At 46.4% G+C, this 23,728-nt stretch overlaps 1 protein-coding gene and 1 pseudogene across 1 annotated transcript; one reads left to right on the top strand and one right to left on the bottom strand.

Moving 5' to 3' along the window:
- Positions 1 to 23,728, bottom strand: part of LOC131588506 (zinc finger protein 850-like) — a 398,523-nt pseudogene that overhangs the window by 363,057 nt on the left and 11,738 nt on the right.
- On the top strand, positions 8,203 to 9,319 carry LOC131588444 (zinc finger protein 70-like). Its single transcript, XM_058857318.1, has 2 exons — positions 8,203 to 8,209; positions 8,411 to 9,319. Exons 1-2 carry the CDS (start codon positions 8,203 to 8,205, stop codon positions 8,956 to 8,958), a joined length of 555 nt encoding a protein of 184 aa, XP_058713301.1. The 3' UTR covers positions 8,959 to 9,319.

The raw sequence follows: 23,728 nt of genomic DNA, 5'->3' as shown, positions 1-23,728 counted from the left end.
AATAGCTGGCCAGTTCTGACAGTATTTTTGACCACTGAAAAGTGAGATTACCTTTGTGAATACCACCTTTTAAACCTAAAGCCAGGAGCTTTTGGGTCTTTTGTGTTTCTGGCTTTAAAACATAACAGAGCTCTGGTGCAGCCGGGCCCCCCCCTCCCCGCTTTCCCCACAGCCTGTACGGCCTCGGGGTGGGGGCGTGGGGCCAGAGCCCAGCAGCTCCCAGGAAGGGGATGGAGACTGGCAGGAGCCCTTTCCCAGAGTGGCTGAGCCCCTCGGGAAGCCCGCCGAGCCCTGAACAGCAGCGCTGCCGGGCCAGGCCGGTCCCTGGCTCAGCTGAAATTTCTGCTGCCGCTGGATTTCACCAGAAACTGCCGAGTACGGGCAGGGGAAGCCATCGGCCTGCAGCGTGCTGAGATGCTGGCCACCCTCCCCCAGCACAGCCACTGAAAAATCACCCATCGAAAACAGCCCCAGCCTGTGCCCGTGAGCATCCACAAGACTTGGGCCAGATTTAAACCACTTCACTACCCAGATGAGACCTGCAGATTTAATCCTTTTCCAGAGAGAGGAAAGGGAGAGTGATCATCATGTAAAGAGACAACATAAATCATCCAAGTCAGTGAAGGAAGGAATCAAGCCTCAGATGGAAGGAGAATGAGGACATGCTTTAATAAGCTAAAATACTCTTTTGGTGAGGCCATGGAGATGAACAATGTTTCTGAATAACTCCTTTAATTCATGAAAAGAGTATAAGGTGGAATGAACTATTCAAACCATGAACTCTGAGCAAAGGTATCCACTGATGAGCTAAGCAGATGGGAGAGTAGCTGTGATCCCATGAGATGCTGGAACAGAGAATGAAAAGTGAGAGTTGATGGAGATACTTGGGCACCCAGGAAGAAAAAGAGAAAACCTCTGTTCCCAGAGATGATCACAGGGAGAGATGAAGAGAACCTTTGCCTTTGAATAACTCATCCTTAAAATAATACTCCTTGAGTTCATGGCCCATGAACGCACCTCTGAGTGGTGTGAAATGGGAAGAGAATGATGGCAGAGTTTTTTCCGGGCAGCTGCCAATCAAGAGAAAGGAAAAGCCACAAGAAACTGTTTTTCTTGTGGAAAACTCTCCATGGAATGACAAGAGAGAACTCACTCTACAAAGACTGATGAAATGACCATTGTATAGCTGGGACTGCTTTAACCACCAGATTTTGTCTCTATGCTGTCAGTCGGGCAAGGAAAAAGGTGAGATGGGAAGAAAAGGTGTCTGTAAGTTTTATTCTGGTTTCTTATTTTTGTAGTTTGAGTAATAAAATTTCTTTAATCCGTTTAAGTTTTAAGCCTGTTTTGCCTAATCCACAATTCACAACAAGAAATGGATAAGTATTCTAGTGATTTTTAGCTACTGCTAAAACCACCACACCAGCTGATCCTGATCCTCTGTACCTCCAGATTCCAGGAAGAGGAAAACGAGGAGGTCAGGATTTCAGGGGGTTTCTCTGAGCTGGGAGCGGCAGGAGCGGGCGCAGAGCTGCGGCACCGGGAGCACGGGCTGGGGGCCTGTGGGGAGCTGTGGGGCCGGGCCGGGGCTGTGGGGCAGCCGGGGCTCAGCGCCGGGCGCTGCCTGACCCCAGCACCCCCCGGGCAGGGCCGGCAGTGGCCCCCGGCCCCCAGGAGGCTGCGGGACGCCCCGGCCGCTGCCCGGCCCCGTGGAGCTGCCGGCCCTGCCCGCCGGGGGGGCCGCCTTTGGACACTGCGGCAGGACAGGGACCGGCTCTGGGATACGGGCTGGGGAGGGGAGCCTCAGCACAGCCAGCACCAGGAAGGAACAGCTCAGAAATGGGGATTAGACCTGCAAGGATCCAGATCATCTTTTAAGCATTTTGTGCTGGGTCTCTGGAGAAAGGAAGGATTTTGCAGAAAGCTCAGCAGCTGCCACACGATGAGCACCCACAGGCACTGAGGGGGGCTGCAGCAGGGCCACAAGAAGCCCCTGCAGCACTTGCTCACAAAGGCTCAGCAGCTGAATGCAGCAAGGGATGAGCAAAAGGCCAAGCTGAAGGCAAAGGCCATGGCACACTTCCTACAGCCCCTGAGGGATCAAGCCCAGGGCCCAAGGGGGCCCCAGCACCCAGGGGACACCCTCGGCCACAAGCACCTGGCACAGGCATTGCCCTCCTGGCCAGGGGACAGCCCACCCAAACAGCCCCTGGCAAGGAATCAGCCTTCCAGCTGCAGGGCACAAGGACACTGCAAGCACAGACAGGAGCACCCTCAGCACCAGCAAGTCCAGCCCTTGATGGACACAGATTCTTAGCGGTCTCACAGCTCCCATTCCACCAGGGACCCACCACACTGCAGCCCTTGGGAACATTCAGGGTGGCTCTGGATCCAGAGGAGACCTTTCCTGATGGACACAGGGGCCTCTCCATCCACTCACAATCTTACACCTAAGGGGAGTAAATTGTTAGGGAATATTTTAACTGTTAAAGCACTAAATGTGAAAGATGAGTGGCTGTGTTTTATTCAGCCACTATTAGCAGATGTGGGGGATGGGTTTAAAATGCAGGAATTTTGATTTGCTCACAATTGTGATTGTAATTTACTGGGAAGGGATTTGATGGCTAAATGGGGAATGCAAATTAATGTTGCATAAGTTGATACAGAGGCTGGTTCTGTTGTACCTCTGTCAAATGTCTGGCAGCGCCCAGGCTGAAGTGAACCCAGAAGTGTGGGCAGCCCCAGGGAAATGGGCAAAATTAGATATGGAGCCTCTCCAAATTTCCCTCAAGCAACCAGGACAAGAGGTGTCGAAAAGCAATCCCCTGTTCCAAGGGAGGGAAGGAAGGGCTCACAGCCTGTGTGGGAGTCCTGCTCAAGGCACGGCTTGGGGAGCCAGGGATGTCTCCCTAGAATGCTCCTATCCTGCCAAACAAGAAATCCAATGGAATCCACAGAATGCTGCAGGACCCAAGAAGAAGAAATGAGATGATGAAACCGAGGCACCTCACACTCTCAGATCCTTACACCATCCTGAACCAGGTGCCCTGCTCACAGAAGAAGAAGAGGTAGAGGAAGCCTCTGTGAAATGGCTTCATTTTCAGGTTAAAAAGCAGCTTTGAGTACCTGGGAAAAAATGAAAATAGTGGAGAAAATGGTTAAATACTTGGGACATTTTTTGACTGAAGCTTTGTGTTTTATTGACCCATAAATGGTCCAGGGAATCTCAGAAATATTGTAACCCAGGACTAAAAAGGACCTGCAGCAATTCTTAGGATTAACAGGGAACTGCAGGAGCTGAATTGAGGATTCTCTTTTCCAGCCAGAACATTGTACGACTTGTTGAGCCCCAGATAGCCTCAATTTTACGGAGTGGACATAAGAAAGAGAACAAAATTTAACAAAATGAAAAAAATAAAATGATTGATTCCCCAGCCATGGCTCTTGCAGACTCAGAAATCTGAATTGGAAGGGAATATTAAACAGGCCACCCCTTAGCCTGCACTGAAGGCAACGCAGCAGCAGCCAGGGCTCCCCAGCGGGGGAAGCCCCTGGGCCTGCCCACAGATCCTCTGCTCAAATCCTCGGCCTGGCCACCCTCCTTTGCCATCTCCAGCCACTGCGGGACAATCCTTGCTCTCACTCTTGCAGCTTCAGCCCTTTCTGTGCCTGCCCTCGCCACAGCTGCTGGGGAAGGCACCGGGACAATTCCACTCTGCCTCTCAATTCCACTCACACTCTGCCCTGCCTGGGATTAGCTGCTGCCAAAATAGACCAACTTTAAAATCACTTAAAATCTTATTTCTCTAAATGGACTTGGTTTGCCTTTGCCTTGGGGAAAGGAATTTTAAAGGGTTTTTTTTAAGGGATGTTCCAGCACTCAGTAGAGATGAAATTTACAACAGACTGGGAATAGCCCAAAAGATTCTCCCCCAGATAACAACCATCAAAACATCCACACCCAGCAGCAAACATCAACCAACATCTCCCCCAGACACTGCCCCAGGCACAGCTGGAGACACCTGGTCTGGAAAAGGCTGAGCAGGAAATCCAGGAGTGCCCACCTAATTCACATCACAGGCACAGAAATCCGGCTGCAACAGGAAACCAAATCCTAACAACTCCACACCTTCAAACCAATGAACATTAAACCAATGGATTTCTATGGGGTCAGACTGTATAAATTTAGAAAAATCTAGTCAAATTCATGTGTCATGGAATGATTTTCTCTGCACACCCAGCCTAAGTGTGCATGAAATTATTCCTGTTGCACATTCTGGCCAGAATCAAGTAACACCTTATTTCTCTAAAGACATTGTGGAGAGTTTTTACTTTTTACAGTTTCAATGAAAGGATTACACTGTTAGAATAAAGTTCCATAGTAATTTTACTTCTATATTGTCGCTTCTGTTTGGGCCAGTGGTGTGAGAATCAGTTTTTAGCCATAGGAGAATAAAAAGAAAACACTTGATTGCTTTCTCATTTTTGTTTTATATTTCTACGTGACTCTTAGTCATGACAAAATGATGGTATGGGTTATCTTATGTTCACCTTTAAGCTGCACTTTGAAAAATAGAAGAGCTTTAAAGTTGGCACTTTAACACATAAACAGTTAATAAAATATTGTTAAAAAAAAAAAACAAAACAAAAGCAGATTCTGTGGGGGCCACCTGTGAGTCAGGGGATGTCTGCCCTGGAAGAGAAGCTTTGTTCCAGGCAACCAGGAGAGGAGCTTTAGAAATGCAAATTAACACTGATGGGACAAAGCCTGCACAATTGCCCAAGGGCTTCCTGCCTGCAGGAGGAATTGGAATGATTCCCTCTGCCCCTCAGCCCAAGCTCTGCCTGCTTGCACAGATGGAATTTGCACAGCTAAAGGCAGAGCCCATTGTGAGGATATCTGACTCTGCAGCAGAAACTGGTTAAGCTGCAAAGGAAAACAGAAAATGGAGAATGTTGTGAAAACTTCACTAAAACAAATTGGGGGGAATCATCCCTGTCCCCACTCCAACATGTGCTGTCTCTGTCTATATTATATAGGGTGTACCATAAATAAATCCACTGTGCTTTATTTGCCACCACAAGTTCAGAGAAATCAGTTGGGAATTCCAAGAATGTGATGATTTAATATGAGAAAAACTGACAATTGATGGAGGTGTGGCTGGAGTGAAACAGAAATTAAAAATTAGGAAATAAACACAAAGAAATGCTTGACTAAAAGGGGGGTTTGACAAAAACCATACCCTGACACGCTGATCCACAAGAACAAGAAAAGAGTCAGACTGCAAGGTAAGATAAGGAGCTGGAATACACAAACAAGATGCAAAGACAAAGGCACCACAAGATAAAGGAGATTCTTCAGACCCTAAGCCGGAAAGAACAGATTTAAAGTTCCAAAAGGTGGCCAGAGGAATGAAAGAGGCATGGAGTTAATTGTAATATGAAGTGAGGACAAGCAGTTAAAAAATGAATATGTACTAGGCGTATCTTGTAAACCTAGTCTGTAAAAGATAAAAAGAGAAAACCAAATCACAAAGGTGTGCATGCTTTTCAGAGGAGATATCCCCCATCCACCTCAGCGCTGAATAAATTCATACCCACTCTTATAACTACTCTGCGAGTTATAGAGCTCTTTTTATTTCGCATATCCGGAGGGAGCACCCAAAAATGGGGAAAAGACGAACGATCACCAGAACAAATCCTGCAATACCATGGACCAGACCCCAGGAACCCTGATGAATTCATATCAGGTACCAGAGAAACCATTTATCATTTCAATGCGATAATTAGATTACAGGATGTCATTGAAATAATAACCAACCAGACAGCTCCAGCTCCTGACCTTCCCCCCAACCAATCCAGTCAGATGAGGAACACAACATTTCACCATGGGATGGGATCACATTATCTTTTAGCAGAAAATCGAGGCAGAGTTTGTGGAAAAGTTAAGTAACTCAAACTACTCTTGGCAAATAGACAGCAATGGAAAAGTAGTAAAACAGATTAAAAAGGAAATAAAAAAGCAGCTCATCTACTTGTCCAAACGTGGAAAGGATAGGAATGGGACACGGTTTTGTGCTTCCCTCACAGACCATGGGTTAAACAAATGCTGTTTCTCCTCTCATGTGCTACAGCAACTCTCATCTTTTTACCATGCACCACACCTTGCTGAGTGCAGCTCATTCAGCAGCTGAGCAAGGGGATGCAGGTGGCAGCCAGGCCTCCTGAGCCACAAACGGCTACAAAAGGACAGAGAATGAGGGCACTGAGAGCAATCCCAAAACCAAAGAACACCCAGGAAGAGAAAACACAGGCAATGAGTGAATCTGCTTGGAGATGGGGCCAGGGACTTGCACATAAGGAAGCAGTGGGAGAAATCACCAGTTTCAGAAAATGTTACTAATTGACAAGGACTGCTGCTCAGACCAAGTCCCGACACATTCCTGAACTTCCAGAAGAACAAACACTTCACAGAGCCAGGAATATCGGGTGTTATACAAAAAGGACATGCAGCAGGCGGATCGGGAAGGCTGAACCTTCCAAGCACCTCCGCCAGTGTTGGGCAAAGGGACAGGGACATGCGGCCGGGAAAATCAGGACAAAAACGAGGCCGCGTCCTCCAACAACCGGAGAGAGCGCACGGCAAATGCCCCATGGCCTCTCCCTTTGGGCAGCAATAAAGTCACTCGCACACCACTCCTCTGGCTCCTTGGGCCACACAAACCTCTGGCGCCGGGAATTTTCCCGCCCAGCCCCGGGCACAGCGCAGCCACCTCCGGCCTCCCGACACGAAGCGGGACGAGCCAGCGCTGCTCCGCCACCGCCTCCTGCCGAGGCCCCAGCGGCAAGGAGACCGCGGGCAGCCGCTCCCGCAGCGCCCTCAGCCCACGGCCAACACGGGCCGGCCACGGCACAAGCCACCCGCCACAGCCCCCTGCCGCCCCCTCCCGGGCCCGCAGCGAGCCCCGAGCCCCCGCAGAACCGAGCGCGGCTCCCACCTGCGATGGCCGGGGCCGCCTCCGAGCTCCGCCGCCGCCTCACCGGGCTCCGGCCGCTGCTGCCGCCGCTGCCGGGCCCGCACAGACGCTCCGGCAATGGCGGCTCTCCTGCCCCACGGCCGCCCTGGGGGCGCCAGCGGGGCCGGGCTTGTCCCCGCTCTGCCCAATCAGCGCGCGCCAGAGCCACGAGTGACGGCAGAAGCAGCCAATCGCAGCCAGCGGCGGGCTCTGCACACGGCACGGACTCGCCTGCCTTGGGCTGAGCTCCGCCATTTCTCGTTAGCCTGGGCTGAGGAGCGGCCCCGGCGCTGGGCCCGGCCCGGGCAGGAGGCCAAGGAAGCGCCGCTGCGCTGAAGCGCCGGGAGCTCGGGGTGCCCGGGAGCTGAGGGCGCTGCGAGCTGGGGGTGAGTCCGGGATGGAGCAGGGCTATGCCGGAGCGAGGCCAAAACTCTGTGACTCTCCTTCCTGTCCCGGGCGGGGAGCAGAACACACAAGGAAAGGCTCGGGGGTCGGGATGAGGGTGGGGACAGTTCAATCCTTGGTCACGGGCACAGCACACATGACTTGGGGAAATTAATTGAATTTATTATCAAACATGTCAGAACAAGAAAACGAGAAGCAATTTAATTCCTACGGGAATCCATCTTTCCCCCAGCTGTCCCTCCTTCCCGGGCTTAACTTTGTGCCCCTCTCCGTCCCCCTCCCCGCCCAGAGGCACAGGGATGGGGGTCACAGTCAGGTCATGTCAGTGCCTCCCCCTGAGGGACAGGAATCCTTGTCCTGCTGCAGCCTGGGGTCCCTGCCAGGGGCCAGAGTCCCTCAGGACCAGGCTGCTCCAGCGGGGATCGCCAGGGGGATCCCCGAGTCCGGCCAGGAGCCACTTCCATGGCTCTGCAGGGGCTTCCCCCGGGCTCGGGGCCTCTCTCAGGCACCCCCTGCTCCGGCCCGGCCTCATTGCCCCCCTCACCCCCCCATGCAGCGAGTGCCCGGGCAGGGAGATGGACGATTTTCACGGGGCTGAATCTTGGAGTTTCTGAGCTTTATTGGGCTGAATGTTGGTGCTTTGGTTTCTTGTGAGGGCTGAACATTTCTATTTTGGAGGGGATTTTTACTGAATCTTGTTTGATTAGTTTTTGATCTGTTTTGATGTTTGGAGGGTGTTTGGGCTGAATCTTGGTGTTCTGGAGATTCTTCCAGATACAAGATGCCCAGTGATTTTCTGAGATGAACTTGGAGAAGGAGGAACCCCCAGCCCAAGGCGCTCTCCTGTTGTTTTTTTTCTCCCCAGCCAGGATTTTCCTTCCCAAACTGTGTCCAGATGGAGGAGGAGGAGGAAAAGCCCTGGACATGCCGAACAATGAGGGGCTGCAAACCCAATCCAGGGAGCTGCGAGGAGGAAAGTTCCCCCCAGTGCCAGGAACACGGCCAGAGATCCAGCCGGAGCTCAGAGCTGGGGGAGAAGCCCCACAAGTGCCTGGAATGTGGGAAGGGCTTCAGGTGGAGCTCTGAGCTGCTCCGGCACCAGGTGATCCACACTGGGGAAAAGCCCTACGAGTGTGGGAAATGTGGGAAGAGCTTCACCAGCACATCTTACCTGATGAGACACCAGGTGATCCACACTGGGGAACGGCCCTACACCTGCTTGGAATGTGGGAAGAGCTTTGGGTGGAGCTCCTACCTGAGAAAACACCAGCGCATCCACACTGGGGAGAGGCCCTACGAGTGTCCCGAGTGTGGGAAGAGGTTTCAGACCAGCTCCCATGTCCTCCTACATGAGCGGATTCACACAGAGGAGAGGCCCTTCCGCTGCCCCGACTGCGGGAAGGGCTTCAAGCAGAACGGCCACCTCACGGTCCACCGGCGCATCCACACTGGGGAGAGGCCCTACGAGTGTCCCCAGTGTGGGAAGAGCTTCTCACAGAGATCTAACTTGACCCAACACCAACGGAGGCACCAGTAAGGGAAGCCCTGCGAGTGCCCCGAGTGCGGGAAGAGCTTCGTGCGCTGCTCCAGCTCCATCCCCCATGGGAGGATCGGCGTTGGATGATCCCCAGTGACCCCCGTTGGGCAGAGCCCTGGTGATCCGTGGTCCTGGTGATCCGTGTTGGGAAGACACCTGGCTGGGAGGCTCCACATCTTCCTGGCTCCCTGTGGGCACCTGGATGAAATCAGGGGAATGAAAATCCAACAGGATACAGAATGACAGTGGGAATTGTTGACTTTCAGTCCTTCAGAACCTTTTGCCTCAGGAGCTCTGTGGGCAGAGAAAAGGGGGTGACACCGGGCTTGGAGGTCCCGAGGGGAGCACACACGCTCTGTGGGGGGAGGACACCACCCCCGGGACCCCCCCTCACCTTCCTGCACAGGAAGAAGCTGAGCCCCAGTGCCAGGAAGACAAAGCCCAACATGGAGACTCCAATCCCTGTCAGCATCTTGCTGTGGGCAGCATTCGACAGCGTCCCTGGGGGGTCTACAGAGGTCAGGACCCCCAAAACCTTTCACAGACACCTCAAGCTCCGCCCAGGACCCTCTGAAACCTTCTTTGGACTCACTAATTATTGAAGAACCCCCGAGCAATTCACCAGTCTTCACAGAAGTAATTGTGAACGCCAGTTTATTTCTATTATCAGCACACTTTTATAGGGTTCTACAGGGTTTGCAGGCAGAGTGAGCTACTATTGGTTAACACACACAGTTTACATTCTTGTCTTATTACACAAGAACATTGTTTTACTTTCTGCAGGTAAGTTTCAAGGATTTTAGCCCTTAATATCACGACTTATTTCAAAGGCTGGTTTGTGCATACAGGCCTTTACTAATATATAAAATATAGCAACAAATCCCCCTTTCTCTTTTGCACAAACCAGGCTTTGGATAAGATAACATACAACCTAGACTGTCATCTCAATTAACATTATAAGTAAAGTCTGTCCCCCTTCTAGCATAAGAGACTTCAACCATCTAGTGATGCCTCAGCTGGCGAACCAACTTTCAATGGGATCACTATCTTCTTTCAGGGCATGTAACCCATCCTGTAGCTGTTGTAGTTGCTCATGGATGGAAGCTGAATGATCAGCAAGATCCAAGTAGCACATGCCTTCAAACTCTCCACAACCATGTCCTTGTGCTAAGAGCAAAAAGTCAATTGCAACTTGATTTCATAATACTGCATGATACACACTACTCACATCAGCTGAAAGCTCACTTAACATTGTGGATGTTAAGTTTAATTCTTTCCTAGTCCAGCAAGCGAGCCTTTTTAAAGTGGCTAAACTTTAATTCATTCAGGCTTCGCTTTGACTGTTTGATGTTCTTCATTTTGCTAGCTATATTCAACAATTGATGTAAGCTTGGGTGGAACAAAGTGAGTTTCCCAAGATAACAGGGTCTTCCATGTGGATTAGCAGGAATCTAATTCCATGCTCTATCTCCACAGATTAGGAATATGGAACTAGGTAATCGCTTTGGTAATTGTTCTGTGAGATTGCACCATGAATAAAGGCTTTACTTACAGTGGTAGTAACGAGATCAGCTATAGGGTTGACTGCAACCCAGTGCTGCATTACTTTGTTAGAATGACCTTTTGTCGGGGGTTCAAACATTATCCATCCACCTGAGGTATTGGTGGAACATAACAAATCTAATTCTTCTGAGGGTTGTAACATTAAGAACTTTGGTAATTTTTTTGTTTGCTAACAGGCTTCAAGTTGTCTTAATGTGAAGCCAACAGTGCGACTGCACTCTTGCAACACTGCCAATCGATTCATTTGAGTCTCATTACTAATTAAACTTTAAATGCTGGAGGATCCCATTTAGGGACTCCTACGAGACAGGTGCGAAAGGATCTCCAGGTGTGGCTGGGCTCAAACACATTGACCTTTGGCCAGTTCAATGTGCCAGAGTGACCCATATGTTCTGTCGCTTTTGGATGTTAGTTAGCAGACAGTTGGTCATGACTATACACAACACAATTACCATAAGCATTTTATCATGTAAATGACACCATATTTGCAAACTCATAGCTAGAACTTCAATCGTTAAATGAACTTTCAAAGATGCTTACACTACCTCTTGAAGAGGGAATGCTTATACTTTATACTAACATAACAATTATTACACAAGCTAAACACTTAAACTATTGTCTAACTACTTTTAACACACGTGCTCTGGTATATATGTAGTCTAAGCGTGAAAGCAATTTGCTGAAAGGATAAACACACAACTACAGTTTGCTTTATATACAGTTAAATGGAGTCTCTACATTTCTTAGATCTTCTACAAAATTTCTCCAGCACGATTTAGTCCTGGAACGTTCACTGCTTTCGTGATGTCAGCTGGCAGTTGATCGGTGACTGAGGGCTTTGATGTTCAAGTTGTTCTTCAGATCCTTCTAAATCTTAAAACAAAGGATACCTGAAAGATTAGTAGAGACACAACATCATAATAACAACACAAAATCTCTGTTGACAACTGTCTGTATAGTGTTCAGACACAACTGTGTCCTGACAGGTCCACTTCTGATCCATGGCTGGAGTACCACGGCTGTGTGATGACATCTCTGTTCACTGGATCTCATGTGTTCAGAGGCACACAGTCTGGTCAGATGGACAGGTGACCTTTTTGAACCTGCCAACAAAACACAGACACTTCTCTCCTTGAAGTTAATGAATTACACTAATTAAATGCTTTTAGGGCATCAATCTCCCCCGTTTTCTTAAAAAAAGATAAAAATGAGATGTACTTCTGTTATAAGCAACAACATCAACACAAAACCATATACACAATTAATAAAAACTTATACTAGTTAAAAATTAATTAAATTTTAAACATTATTAATAACATATATAATATAAAACTGCTATTAATTACTAAAACACTGCACTAGCATCCCATAGTTAGCAAACAAACAAAAACAAAAATCAGTAAAGGATTGGATAATCACCTCTAGAAAATGATTCTCCAAGCCCACTTCAGAATTGATCCAGCTGTCATATTAATAGGGTCAAATTGCTGAGTCAAAAAGTGACTCAAATACTGATTTGGGACAAAAAATATCTGGATCTGTTGGCAAACATTCTGTCCAGGTAAAGTCAAGGCTTGGCCAGGGCCTGGCTTTAAACTGGAAAGATGCCTCTTAACTCATTTCTAAAACAAGGTTCTCAACAGTAGCAGCTATGAGATGCTTACAGCACAGCAAACTGTTAAAATGCATTTATACAAAGTAAATGATCAGAAGCCTTAGGTACCAGACCAATTAAACCATGCAGCAGTTGGTTTAATCTGAAGCCTGTCCCATGGCAGCTGATCCTCAACAATGGCACATCTTCTTAAAATTCTGGAAACACTGTAAAATAAGAAAGCTATGACAAACAAAACTGCAGAAATTGCAACAACCAATAGAACTCCTGATAAAGTCAAGGGTGTCACAGACTGCATTCACTTTCATCCACAAGCAGGTGTTCACCAGTGTTCCATCACAGCTGTCTCAGCTGTGGCCGTCCTCTTCTCTCTAGGAAAACAACTATACTTTGCAGTTTAAACAAGTGTCTTTAACAAAACATAAACAATTTAAATTAAACAATATTTAAACTCAACAATAATTACATATAACAAAAGGAAATAACAAACTTAACCTTAAAAAAATATCTAAGTTAGAAAACTTAACTTAAAAACATTCAAGCCTAAACATTATAAAACTTGACTATCCTTAATTTTATTAACACTTAATCTATATTAAATGAAAACTTAACTTAATCTTATTCTGTTACTACAAAAAAGCAACTAAAAGTTTAATATATACCTTTTAAACACAATATAACAATAACATAAATTCACTATAATGATTATAAAAATGTACCAAACATGTCACAATTTTATGTTATCTAGCTTTAAAAATAACCTATAATAACTGCAAATGTTACTAATAATACTTATTCATAATAGAAATTTACCTAGTATATGCTTAAATTGGTTAGAATGTTAAAGTGCAGTTTTTCTAAAGAAAAACCACCACAACAACATGGGATTTGGCAAGTTGCCATCCAGCTTTTGTAGCACTTTTCAAAAACATTAAGTCCAGTTTTTAAACTAAAACCCAAAATCCAAATTGGTAAATATACAGTTATATGTGTTTTATATAGCAAAAAAAAACTTACATTAAAACTACCTTATTAAAATTGTGGAAAAAACCGAACAAATGGATAATATATACTTTAACTTAGCTTTGTCTTATACAGTAAAATTCTCTTAACTAATTATTGTTTAAACCACAAATCTCTTCTGTAAATAACATTAATTAAAAGGTTTTCCTAGAAGCTGTAAATCACACCATGTTTTAACCTTGGGTTCTAAAACCAATTATTGCAAGGCAACTTCTATTAGTATTTACCTTAAACACTTTTTTTTTTTTTTTTTTTCTTAACTTTTAAAAAACCACAATAATTTCTATAGTAAAATCCTAAAAACTGCAATTGCATAAACTCATAATTACTTAAAACACAAAATTAACTCTACAATGGTATATAAAAACATTTTAAAAACTCAATAAATCACGACTCTGCAACAAGCCAGGCACCATCCCAGTGCCCCCCCCGAGAGAGGGAGCGGGGGGGTGGACTGCCCGCCCCGCCGCTGCTGCAGCTCTGCTCTTATCTTTCTTCACATTCTCCACATACTCTTGTAGCGAGGAAAAACGGAGAGAAAGAAGAAAAAAAAACCTCACAAAGTTAACTTTAACAAATGCAGTTTTTCTCTCAATCTCTCTTGTTGTTTGCTGATAGAGGAAAAAGGCATACTTTTGCAAAAGCAGGCGATTTTACACGAAAAGTCTCTCACGGCCAGGTGCTAGCAACGGTGATCATTGCGGTTTATCAGCTTCTAATTACAAGGATGAATTTTGAACTAGATACCATTTAGTTTGAAATTTTTTGACTAGTTTGTCTCTTTTTGAAGCTGTCTGAGCCACCTGTTTTTGCTCAGTTGTTTCCATAATTGTTCAGAGTGGCCTTGGAACTTTTCTTGCGCTGCTTCTACCCCCAGGGTGCCTTTGTTCTTTGCGCTCACCTCGCTGCTCCCTCATTTCTTCCTGGTTCGGGTGGAAACCAATTTAAATTTGGCTTCTTTTCTTCCAGGGTGGTAAAGATGGAACTTAAATAAGGTTATAGTGCTAAAAGTGACTCCAAAAATGAAGCAAATAGTTCTGGATGTATCACATCCTGCCATAACTGAACAGATTCTGTTCGTTGTTTCAGCGTTCCCTGTGGAACTTTTTTCTCATTATTTTCTTTTCCCTAACTCTCTCTCCCTCTCTCCATGGGCAGTATAGATAGGAGAGCTTGCCCAGCAGTGGGAGGTAAAGGCATCTGCCGCTGTGACGCAGGTAGAACCACGGAGCTCACAGCTTCAGCATATCTCACTTTTCTGTTTTTTAGGGTATTAATTACAATCTGCCAAGTTCGACCGAGAAACACAGTGTCCTTGCTCTTTTCCGTAATTGCCGTTTCCCATATCAAAGCCGAGATATCAGTCCGTTCTTGCCCCGCAAGAAGCAGTGAGCACTGCAAATGCTCAAGACAATTAGCCCATATAATGAGCATATCCAGGTCCTTTTCCTGGGCTGCTTCGCCTCGTTTAACGAGGATGCAGAGAAGCAGTTTTTTAGCCGCCGCAAACTCTGTCTCCATGCCAACGGCTCACCGCAAGGCGGAAGGTCGCTATCCCTCTCACACGCACTTGCCTCCTGGGTCCCCCCCAGCAGCCCTACTTCCACGTCTAACCGCTCCGCGTCTCACCGCGCTCAGGCTGCCTATCTGGTGCCGATCCGAGCCCGCGACGATTAATGCCCAGATCCACTCCGCTGACTCCAAAGCCCCTCTGCCTGCAGGGGAGTCCTTGGTCGGAGCGCCAAATATTGAAGAACCCCCGAGCAATTCACCAGTCTTCACAGAAGTAATTGTGAACGCCAGTTTATTTCTATTATCAGCACACTTTTATAGGGTTCTACAGGGTTTGCAGGCAGAGTGAGCTACTATTGGTTAACACACACAGTTTACATTCTTGTCTTATTACACAAGAACATTGTTTTACTTTCTGCAGGTAAGTTTCAAGGATTTTAGCCCTTAATATCACGACTTATTTCAAAGGCTGGTTTGTGCATACAGGCCTTTACTAATATATAAAATATAGCAACAACTAATTTTGAAAAATGATGAATTAGAGAAAAAGTAGAGATCTTAGCTAGAGACAGGTTTTGCTGGAACTAGAGTTAATGATTAAGTGAGAAGCAAGATTTGAGATAATGAATCTCGGACTTAGGTAAAAAATTACTTATTGTATGTTTGTTCAGCTGTGCTTGTAATGAGAAAAGAGAAACTGATAAACGGGTTCAGGAAGATCATAGACCTTACATCTGGAAACCCATTTCAAAGTCACAAGGGAGGAAATTGGAGTTGTACCAAATGTCATTTGTAATATCAACCATTCTAAAGGTAGAAAGGTGAGAGTGAGGAAGAGCGGTTTTCTTTCATCTCTTGATGACGAATCCTCACCAAAACGACCTCCTCCTGAAATTACAGAGCCCACCATGCAGGCATAATGACATTTTAAAAACATTACCATGAATTTTAATCCGAAGTGGAGCATGGGAGATGTTAGCATTATGAATATGTATTAGTATTAATATGTATTAGTATTTTGGATATTTAAGACTTTTTTAAATAAACAGACACTCGAATCTTTTGTCAACTTGCAGTGAGTATTAAGGGGATGACTCCCACACTCACCCAGTGCTGTGACTAAACATCCACTTTGTAACTTTAAACTGTTGGAGAGGTTTTTTGTCCAGTAACAGATTGATATTGATACTGGATCAATATCGCTATTTTGGTAAATCACTGCCAGTCTCTTCCCAGCCTCCCCAGGACCCACAAGAGCCCCTCCTGTTCCTCTCAGGATCCCACAGCCCCCTCTGGGCCCCCCCAGTGCCTCCCCCGCTGCCCCCGGCGCTGTGGGGGCCGGGCCGTGCCCCAGTGCCGGCTCAGGGGGTGCTCCAGGCTGACGTGCTCCACCTGGCAGCTGGAGCTGAGCCCGCATTGCCGGGGGCGGTTTCCAGCAGCACCAGGAGCTGCTGGCTCCAGTCCCCGCTGGGGAGCACGGCAGTGGCCAGCACGTGGCCCGAGAGCTGCTGCTGGCCCTGGGAGCAGCTCAGCTGGATGTGGGCAGGGGAGAAATCCATCAGGGAGCAGAGCAGGCGGCCGGGGCCGGGCTGGGAGCTGGAGGGCACCAGCGAGATGGACACGCTGGGGACACTGGGAGAGGGTGGGGACAGACTGGGATGAGCTGGGAAGGAACTGGATGAGAGAGGAGTGGTGTGGCATTGAGAGGGTCTGGAAATGAAGTGGGAGGGACTGGGGTGGCACTGAAAGAGAATGGATCCTGGGACACTGGAAGAGAGTGTGGACGTCTGGGAGTGAACTGGGAATGAACTCGGAAGAGACTGGGAATGGGCTAAAAAAGGAGTGGGAGGGACTCTGGGGCTTCTGGGCGGGACTGTGGTGGCACTGGGCGGGACTGTGGTGGCACTGGGCGGGACTGTGGTGGCACTGGGAGGGACTGGGAATGAAGTGCGCGGCACTGGGAGGCCGAGTCCAGCGCGGGGCTCTCGGCTCTGTGGATCTGCCCGGCAACTGATGAGTCATCAGAGAGGCGCGCTCTGATTGGCTGAGGGGCGTTGTTAGCGTTCGGGAATACACAATCATGGAATGATTATATGAAGGTGCTTTATTGAAGAGCTCTGGATGTCAGGGGTACACATACCCAAATCTGACCCAGCTTGGTTTTGGGCTGAACATGTTTTATGCTCTATCATTATACAACTTACATATTAATTATTAAACTGACATTGTTCTATTGCATGCATTGTTTTTACCCAAGCATGGATTTCTCGTGATCATCCTCAACCCCCTAACATTGCTCCTCATGTTCTTTAAACAATAATTATATCTAATCACATCTAACAATTGTATCATTTATCATCTACTGATTACACAGGTGCAGTTTCACCTGATCTTTAGCAAGTACAAGGCCTAACATTTCGCAGGGCCTACTTTTCCCAGGGCTTTCCAAACCTAACTTTCTTTCTATGTCCCCGAATTTTCTATGATTTCAAAACCTTTTACTATCATTCCCCCCTTTGAAAGCATTTTCACTTCACTATAAGTGCAAATGTTTTCACTTGATACAGTCCTTTGTTTCTGAGTTTATACTTGATGCTCTTCGAATCCTTGATTGATGTGTTGTCCTGGATGTTGTCACAAATTGGAGAACCAGAAGATGGGTGTGGATCTCACATCAGTGCCTTTATTATTTTCTGGTTCCAGGACGTTTTCTTCTGTATTTCTCCCTTGAAGATGCTGTCAACTAACCAAATTGCTAAGAATACAATTAGAAAGATGATCACATTCTCAATGATAGATTTAATCCATGAACTCACATTTCACCCTAACCCTTTGAAGATTTTGCCTAACCAACTTGTAGACAAATCCTTTTGCTCTTCCTGTGCTTCGTGCTCTATTTGTTGCAACTGATAGATGTCATATTCTACATCTGCAGTCACATTTGGGATGTGGACACAACAATGATCAATCCGTCCCTTTAAAAAAACTCACACACTCCATGCTCTTTCAGGAGTAGTAAATTGTAATTGTACGTTTAGTTCTTTAAATCTTTCCTGGGTGACTCTTGCTAATGTATCTACCTGACCTGTTTCTTTATTCTGATAGTTTGCTATAGGACCAAGCAAAGACTCCAGCGCCCACCTAAATTTCACTTCACTAGAGGGTTCTTGCCAAGTGTTATCTTGATTCTATTCCTATCCTAATTTTCCCTAGCTGTTCCTGTGTCTAGCCACTGAGTTAATTTTGCCTTTGTTAGCATCCGTACCGAGATTAATTTTTGCTTTAGCAATTTCACCAATGCCTCTGCACCCCAATGACATTTGTTTTGTTTAATTTGTAGAACTTCTCTCATTATCAGTGGGGTTAACACTATTTGTCATTGTGCAGTTACATACCACTCTTCTGAATCCTTTTGTGCATTTAGCAAATGTCCCAATTTCTCATCTTCTATTGAATATTTCAGTTTTGGAGGCAAATTAAATTGAGATGCATTAGTTTTTAAAGGTATCAATGCCATTGTTGTTTGCACTTCTTGAGCAATCTGTCGAGATGTCCAATCTGCTTTTCAATTTTCCTCACAAATTTTGGAGTTTCTTGATTGGTGTGCTTTGCAGTGTATAATTGCTACTTCTTCAGGTTTTTGTATTGCTTTTATCAATTGCAAAATTGCATCTTGATGTTTAATGTGTGCCTTGAGAAGACAGTAGTCTTCCTTCTTTCCCCAGTGCCCCGTGTACATGCACTACTCCAAAAGCATACTTTGAGTCAGTCCATATGTTTACCCTTTTCCCTTCACTTAATTTTAGTGCTCTGGTTAAGGCAACCAGTTCTGCCCTCTGGGCAGATGTATTTGGTGATAATGCTTTTGCCTCCACTATTGTACTGACTGTTGTTACCGCATATCCAGCGTATCTGGTCCCGTTCTCCACGAAGCTGCTTCCATCTGTGAATAGCTCTCACTCTGGTTGCTCCAGTGGGATGTCTCTCAGGTCTTCTCTTGCTGAATAGGTGTACTCTATTACCTCTACACAGTCGTGCTCTAATGGGCCTTCTTCAGTTGTGGTACCTAGGAACAAAGCTGGATTCAAAAGCTTAGTTGTCTTTAGTGTGACATCATCCTGTTCGGTTAGGATTACCTGGAATTTCATCATCCTGCTTGGAGATAGCCAATGGCCCCCTTTTGTTCTAAAACAGTGGTCACCATGTGTGGCACATAGACATCTGTGTGTCTACCCATCGTGAGTTTCCTGGCTTCTTGGATCAGCATCACAGTGGCTGCAACTGCCCGCAGGCATGAAGGCCATCCAGCACTCACGTTGTCAAGTTGTTTGGAAAAGCAGCCTACCAGCCTTTTCCAGCTTCCCAAATGTTGGGTCAGCACTCCCAGTGCTGGGTGTGATCTTTCATGCACAAACAGCTGAAAATCTTTGGATAGATCAGGCAATCCTAACACTGGAGCTGTTGTCAATGCCTCCTTCAGTTTGAGGAAGGCCTCCTTCTGTGGTCTGCCCCAGGTAAGCGGTTGTGTCTTCTGGGCTTCATACAGGGGCTCTGCAATTAGTCCATAGTCCATGATCCACAGGTGGTACCACTCTGTCATCTCAAGGAAAACTTGTAGCTCATGCAGGTTCTGGGGTTCTGGAATAGCACAAATAGCTTGAATACGATTAGTACCCAGCTTACACTGCCCTTGTGAGATTTCACATCCCAGCTAAATCACAGTTTGCCAGGCAATTTGTGCCTTTTCTTTAGATACCTTATATCCTCCCATTCCCAGCTGACTTAAAATTTCAATTGTTACCTTTCTGCAGGTTGTTTTCTCTTCTGTAGCTGTCAGTATATCATCAACATACTGTAACAGCAGGTATTGCTCCCTCAGAACTTGCCCATTCTCAGTTCAAATCTCCAGCTCCTTCACCAGCTGGCTTCCAAATAGGGTTGGACTGTTCTTGTATCCTTGTGAGAGTCGTGTTCAGGTGAGCTGGGTTTTCCTTCCATTTTCTGGATTTTCCTACTCAAAAGCAGTTTCCTACTTTCTTTGTCAAGGGGTATGCAGAAAAAGGCATCTTTTAAATCAATTCCAGTAAACCATTTCTATTTCTCTTTTATGGATGTTAACAATGCGCAAGGATTAGCTACCACTGGCTAAATATCTTTAGTTATTCCATTTATTGCTCTCAAATCCTGTACTAGTCTGTATTGGTCAACACAGAAATTTGGGCTCGAGTGTTAACTACAGAAGTAATAGGTGTACGTTTAGGACCCACTATTGTTATAATCAGTACATCTCCAGTTTTGTTATTTCTAGTGAGCATTTTAAATACAACCAACCTCTGCCTCTCTGCTCACCCATGAGAGGCAGAGTTACCAGTTTCCCTGATTCTAAAGCTGTTTGGGCTCCACTCCCAGAAGCTGAGAAGGAGACTGCTTTGGCTCCCAGCCCAGAGCCTGTGGAGCTGTGCTGGGTTATACAATGGGGCATTTGATACAATGAACAGTGGGACAGTGCCAATTAGAGACTGCTTTACTCAACTTTTAAGTAATAAGCCATCCATTATGTTTCTGGGGACCCCTTTCTTTATCTCTAGTGACCACCAATATGGGCAGTTAGAGATTTGTTTTCTCTTTTCTGGGTTTTCCTTAAGAGAACCAATGTATCTAACACCCTTTGCTTTCTCTGATTTTTCTTCTGGGATTTTTACAGGTCCATAATTGCTACTGTAATTAATTAGCTCTTTTGCAACTTTTCTCCGTGTCCAAATTTTATGGTTCCTAGCAGGAGAACACAATTGTGAACCTGTGGGCTGAGAGGGGGTGGTGAAGGGAGTAAACCCAGGATCAGTGGAACCAGGTTGAGCAGTCGGGTTCCCAAGAAATCTACCTAGTGTATCCACAGAGTTTATAGCTGCTATGTTTTTGGAGGAAAATTGCTGTAGGTTTAAGTGATTCTGGAAGGCCTTGAATGAAAGGGGTCATAATTTCAGTTTTCACAGGTAACAACATTGGTGATTCAGAGCCAGCAATTAATTTGCTTTTGTGTATCATTTGCAAGCAGGCAGCTTTGTGAATGTTTTCAGTAGTTGGTTTGGGGTACTCACTATAGCTATAGGGTCCCCCCTTTCCAAGGGGTGAAGCCCCTCTGCCCAATAAGCTGTGTGCTGAGTTAGGGACCATGGGTTACGTCTGTCTCCTGCTGTTAAGAAGACTTCATGTCCCCAGTGCCCACTGGATTCCCGTTCCCTCAATCGAATTTGATCACCTCCAGTGAGAGACACTGGGAATACGTATTCTGTCTCTGACTCGTGAGGCAGACGCCCGTACTTCCTTTTTTTTCTTTTTTTTTTCTTTTTTCTTTTTTTTTTCCTTTTTTCTATTTTTAGTGGTTATATGCGGATCAAGATTTTTATCATTGATATAATTATATTCTGTTTTAATTAGAGGTTTCAAACTAGGACAGCAGTGTTCCCCACAATTTTATCCAAGTTAGCTCTTTTTGAGGGTAAATTTGAGAGGGGTTTCCCTCTCTTGTTTCTTTTAGCAAGTCAGCATTTTGTGAATTTTTTTTATGGAGGGCTGCTTGCAACAGATTGATCTTACTTCTCTCTTCATCCAATTGTTTTTGCAAAGTTTTAACTAGGTTTTGGAGGGAGTCTATTGTAGTTTTTTCCTCACTTCTTTACTTACAGCGAGTTTCTATAGCTGCTTTAAGACAAGCTCCCAAAACTGAGCAGTTTTATTTTTGCCCCGTTAAAATTTTGTTTCATGTTGTAAAGAACATACTCTGTCAATCACATTTTCCAAATTAAACCAATTATTAAGCACCAACTTTTCCCTCCTGGAGAAGGTCTGGCATTGTGTTTTGCTAATAGAGCATAACATGCATAAAATGCAGCTTTAACTTCTGCACTGCTGTTTTCAGTCATTTTACAAAGAGAAAAACCACTACAGGGAGGTATAAACTTAAATTATACACACACACAGAGCTTTTTGCTTCCCTGTTTGGGTGAGAAGACCAAATCTGCTTGGGAGGCACTCCTTCAGTTTGAAATTCTGGTTGCCTTTCTGCCACACCAAGCAGTCAAAATTCATACACACAACAACAACAAAAACAGTGCTGCCCTTTTGCACTAAGAGACCTTTTGTGAAATTCTGCAGACAGAGCCCTCAAGTGAGTGTGGGGTGCTTTTCACCTCGGCGTGTGCAGTTTGTGGGAAATTCGAGTCGCCCCCCTTGCTTTCTAGACACCGCTCACTCTTTTGGGAGTGTCGGGCTGGGTGCGGCTGGAGCGAGACGTCCTTCCCCTAATACAGACTGCACAACAAACCTGCAGCCCCTTCTGTCTGTCAGAAATCCTGTCCGTGACTCCAGTTTAAATGTCAGGATTCAATAACGTGAGTGGGACTCGTGAGAGGTTTGTTTGATCTCACAGTGCAAAAAGGACACAAAGGGATTTCAGTTTAAATCACAACAGCAATAATGTACCTTTATTTTAGTGCCAACAACAAGGCTTATACGATAGAGGAGATAGAGAGAGAGAGAGAGAAAGAAAACAAAGAGAGAAGAGGGGGGTTATAGCTACCAACAGATGAGACGGGGTTGCTGGGGTCTTTTTCTGTGGGAGATCTCGCATAAATTAACTTAGCCTTATGTAATTCTTCCCCAAAGTTACCTTGTTTCCAATGTGCTAATAAGCACCCCAAAGGAGAAGTACCCAGTATGGGAGCAGTGCAGCCCAGAACCCTGCTCCATGTCACAACTACAATACACCAAATGCCGAACCTGCGACGCTTTCGCAGTCGTCTGACAGACGGCGCCTGGGCAATACCAACAGGAATTCCTTTAGCCCAACCACGCGCAGCTTTCGCTGTGTCTAACTGGCAGGCACCCAAACCAAAGTAAAGCACCTTACCTTTCTCTCCCGGGGACGTTGTGAGCAGCGGAGACGGTCGCAGCCGGATGGGCTCCCCGAGAATCCCTCGGTGCCGGCTGGAGCGTGATCGGGTCGTGAGCGAGCTCAGCAGCACTCACAGGGTCCCATCTGGGGTGCCAAAATGTTAGAGCTCAGGAACACACATAATCACAGAATGATTATATGGAGGTGCTTTATTGAAGAGCTCTGGGTGTCAGGGGTACACATACCCAAATCTGACCCATCTTGGTTTTGAGTTGAACATGTTTTTACACTCCATCCTTATATAACTGACATATTAATTATTAAACTTATATTGTTCTATTGTACGCATTGTTTTTATCCAAGCATGGATTTCTCATGATCTCCCCCAGCTTCCTAACATTGTTCCTCATGTTCTTTAAACAATAATTATATCTAATCATATCTAACAATTGTATCATTTATCATATACTGATTACACAGGTGCAGTTTTTGACCTGATCTTTAGTGAGCACAAGGCCTAACATTTCCCAGGGCCTACTTTTCCCAGGGTTAGGCAAACTTAACTTTCTTGCTAAGTCTCCAAATTTTCTAAGATTTTAGAACCTTTTATTATCACCCCCATCGTGTCCATCTCGCTGGTGGCCTCCAGCTCCCAGCCCGGCCCCGACCGCCTGCTCTGCTCCCTGATGGATTTCTCCCCTGCCCACATCCAGCTGAGCTGCTCCCAGGGCCAGCAGCAGCTCTCGGGCCACGTGCTGGCCACTGCCGTGCTCCCCAGCGGGGACTGGAGCCAGCAGCTCCTGGTGCTGCTGGAAACCGCCCCCGGCAATGCGGGCTCAGCTCCAGCTGCCAGGTGGAGCACGTCAGCCTGGAGCACCCCCTGAGCCGGCACTGGGGCACGGCCCGGCCCCCACAGCGCCGGGGGCAACGGGGGAGGCACTGGGGGGGCCCAGAGGGGGATTGGGATGAGCTGGGAGGAACTGGGAGGGAGTTTGAGATGGCCTGGTTCACACTGGGGAAGGGATTCAGGTGCTTAGGATGGCGGGGAAGGGGTTTGAAGGATGTTGGGGAGGGTGGGATGGGGTTCTGGGGGTCCTGGTGGACACTGGGAGGGAGTTTGGGGGTGCTGGGTGTCACTCGGAGGGATCTGAGTGAGCCTGGAG

The sequence above is a fragment of the Poecile atricapillus genome, chromosome 26 (genome assembly GCF_030490865.1).
Source record: "Poecile atricapillus isolate bPoeAtr1 chromosome 26, bPoeAtr1.hap1, whole genome shotgun sequence".
Taxonomy (NCBI): Eukaryota; Metazoa; Chordata; class Aves; order Passeriformes; family Paridae; genus Poecile; species Poecile atricapillus.
This window is presented reverse-complemented; position numbering and strand designations above follow the sequence as displayed.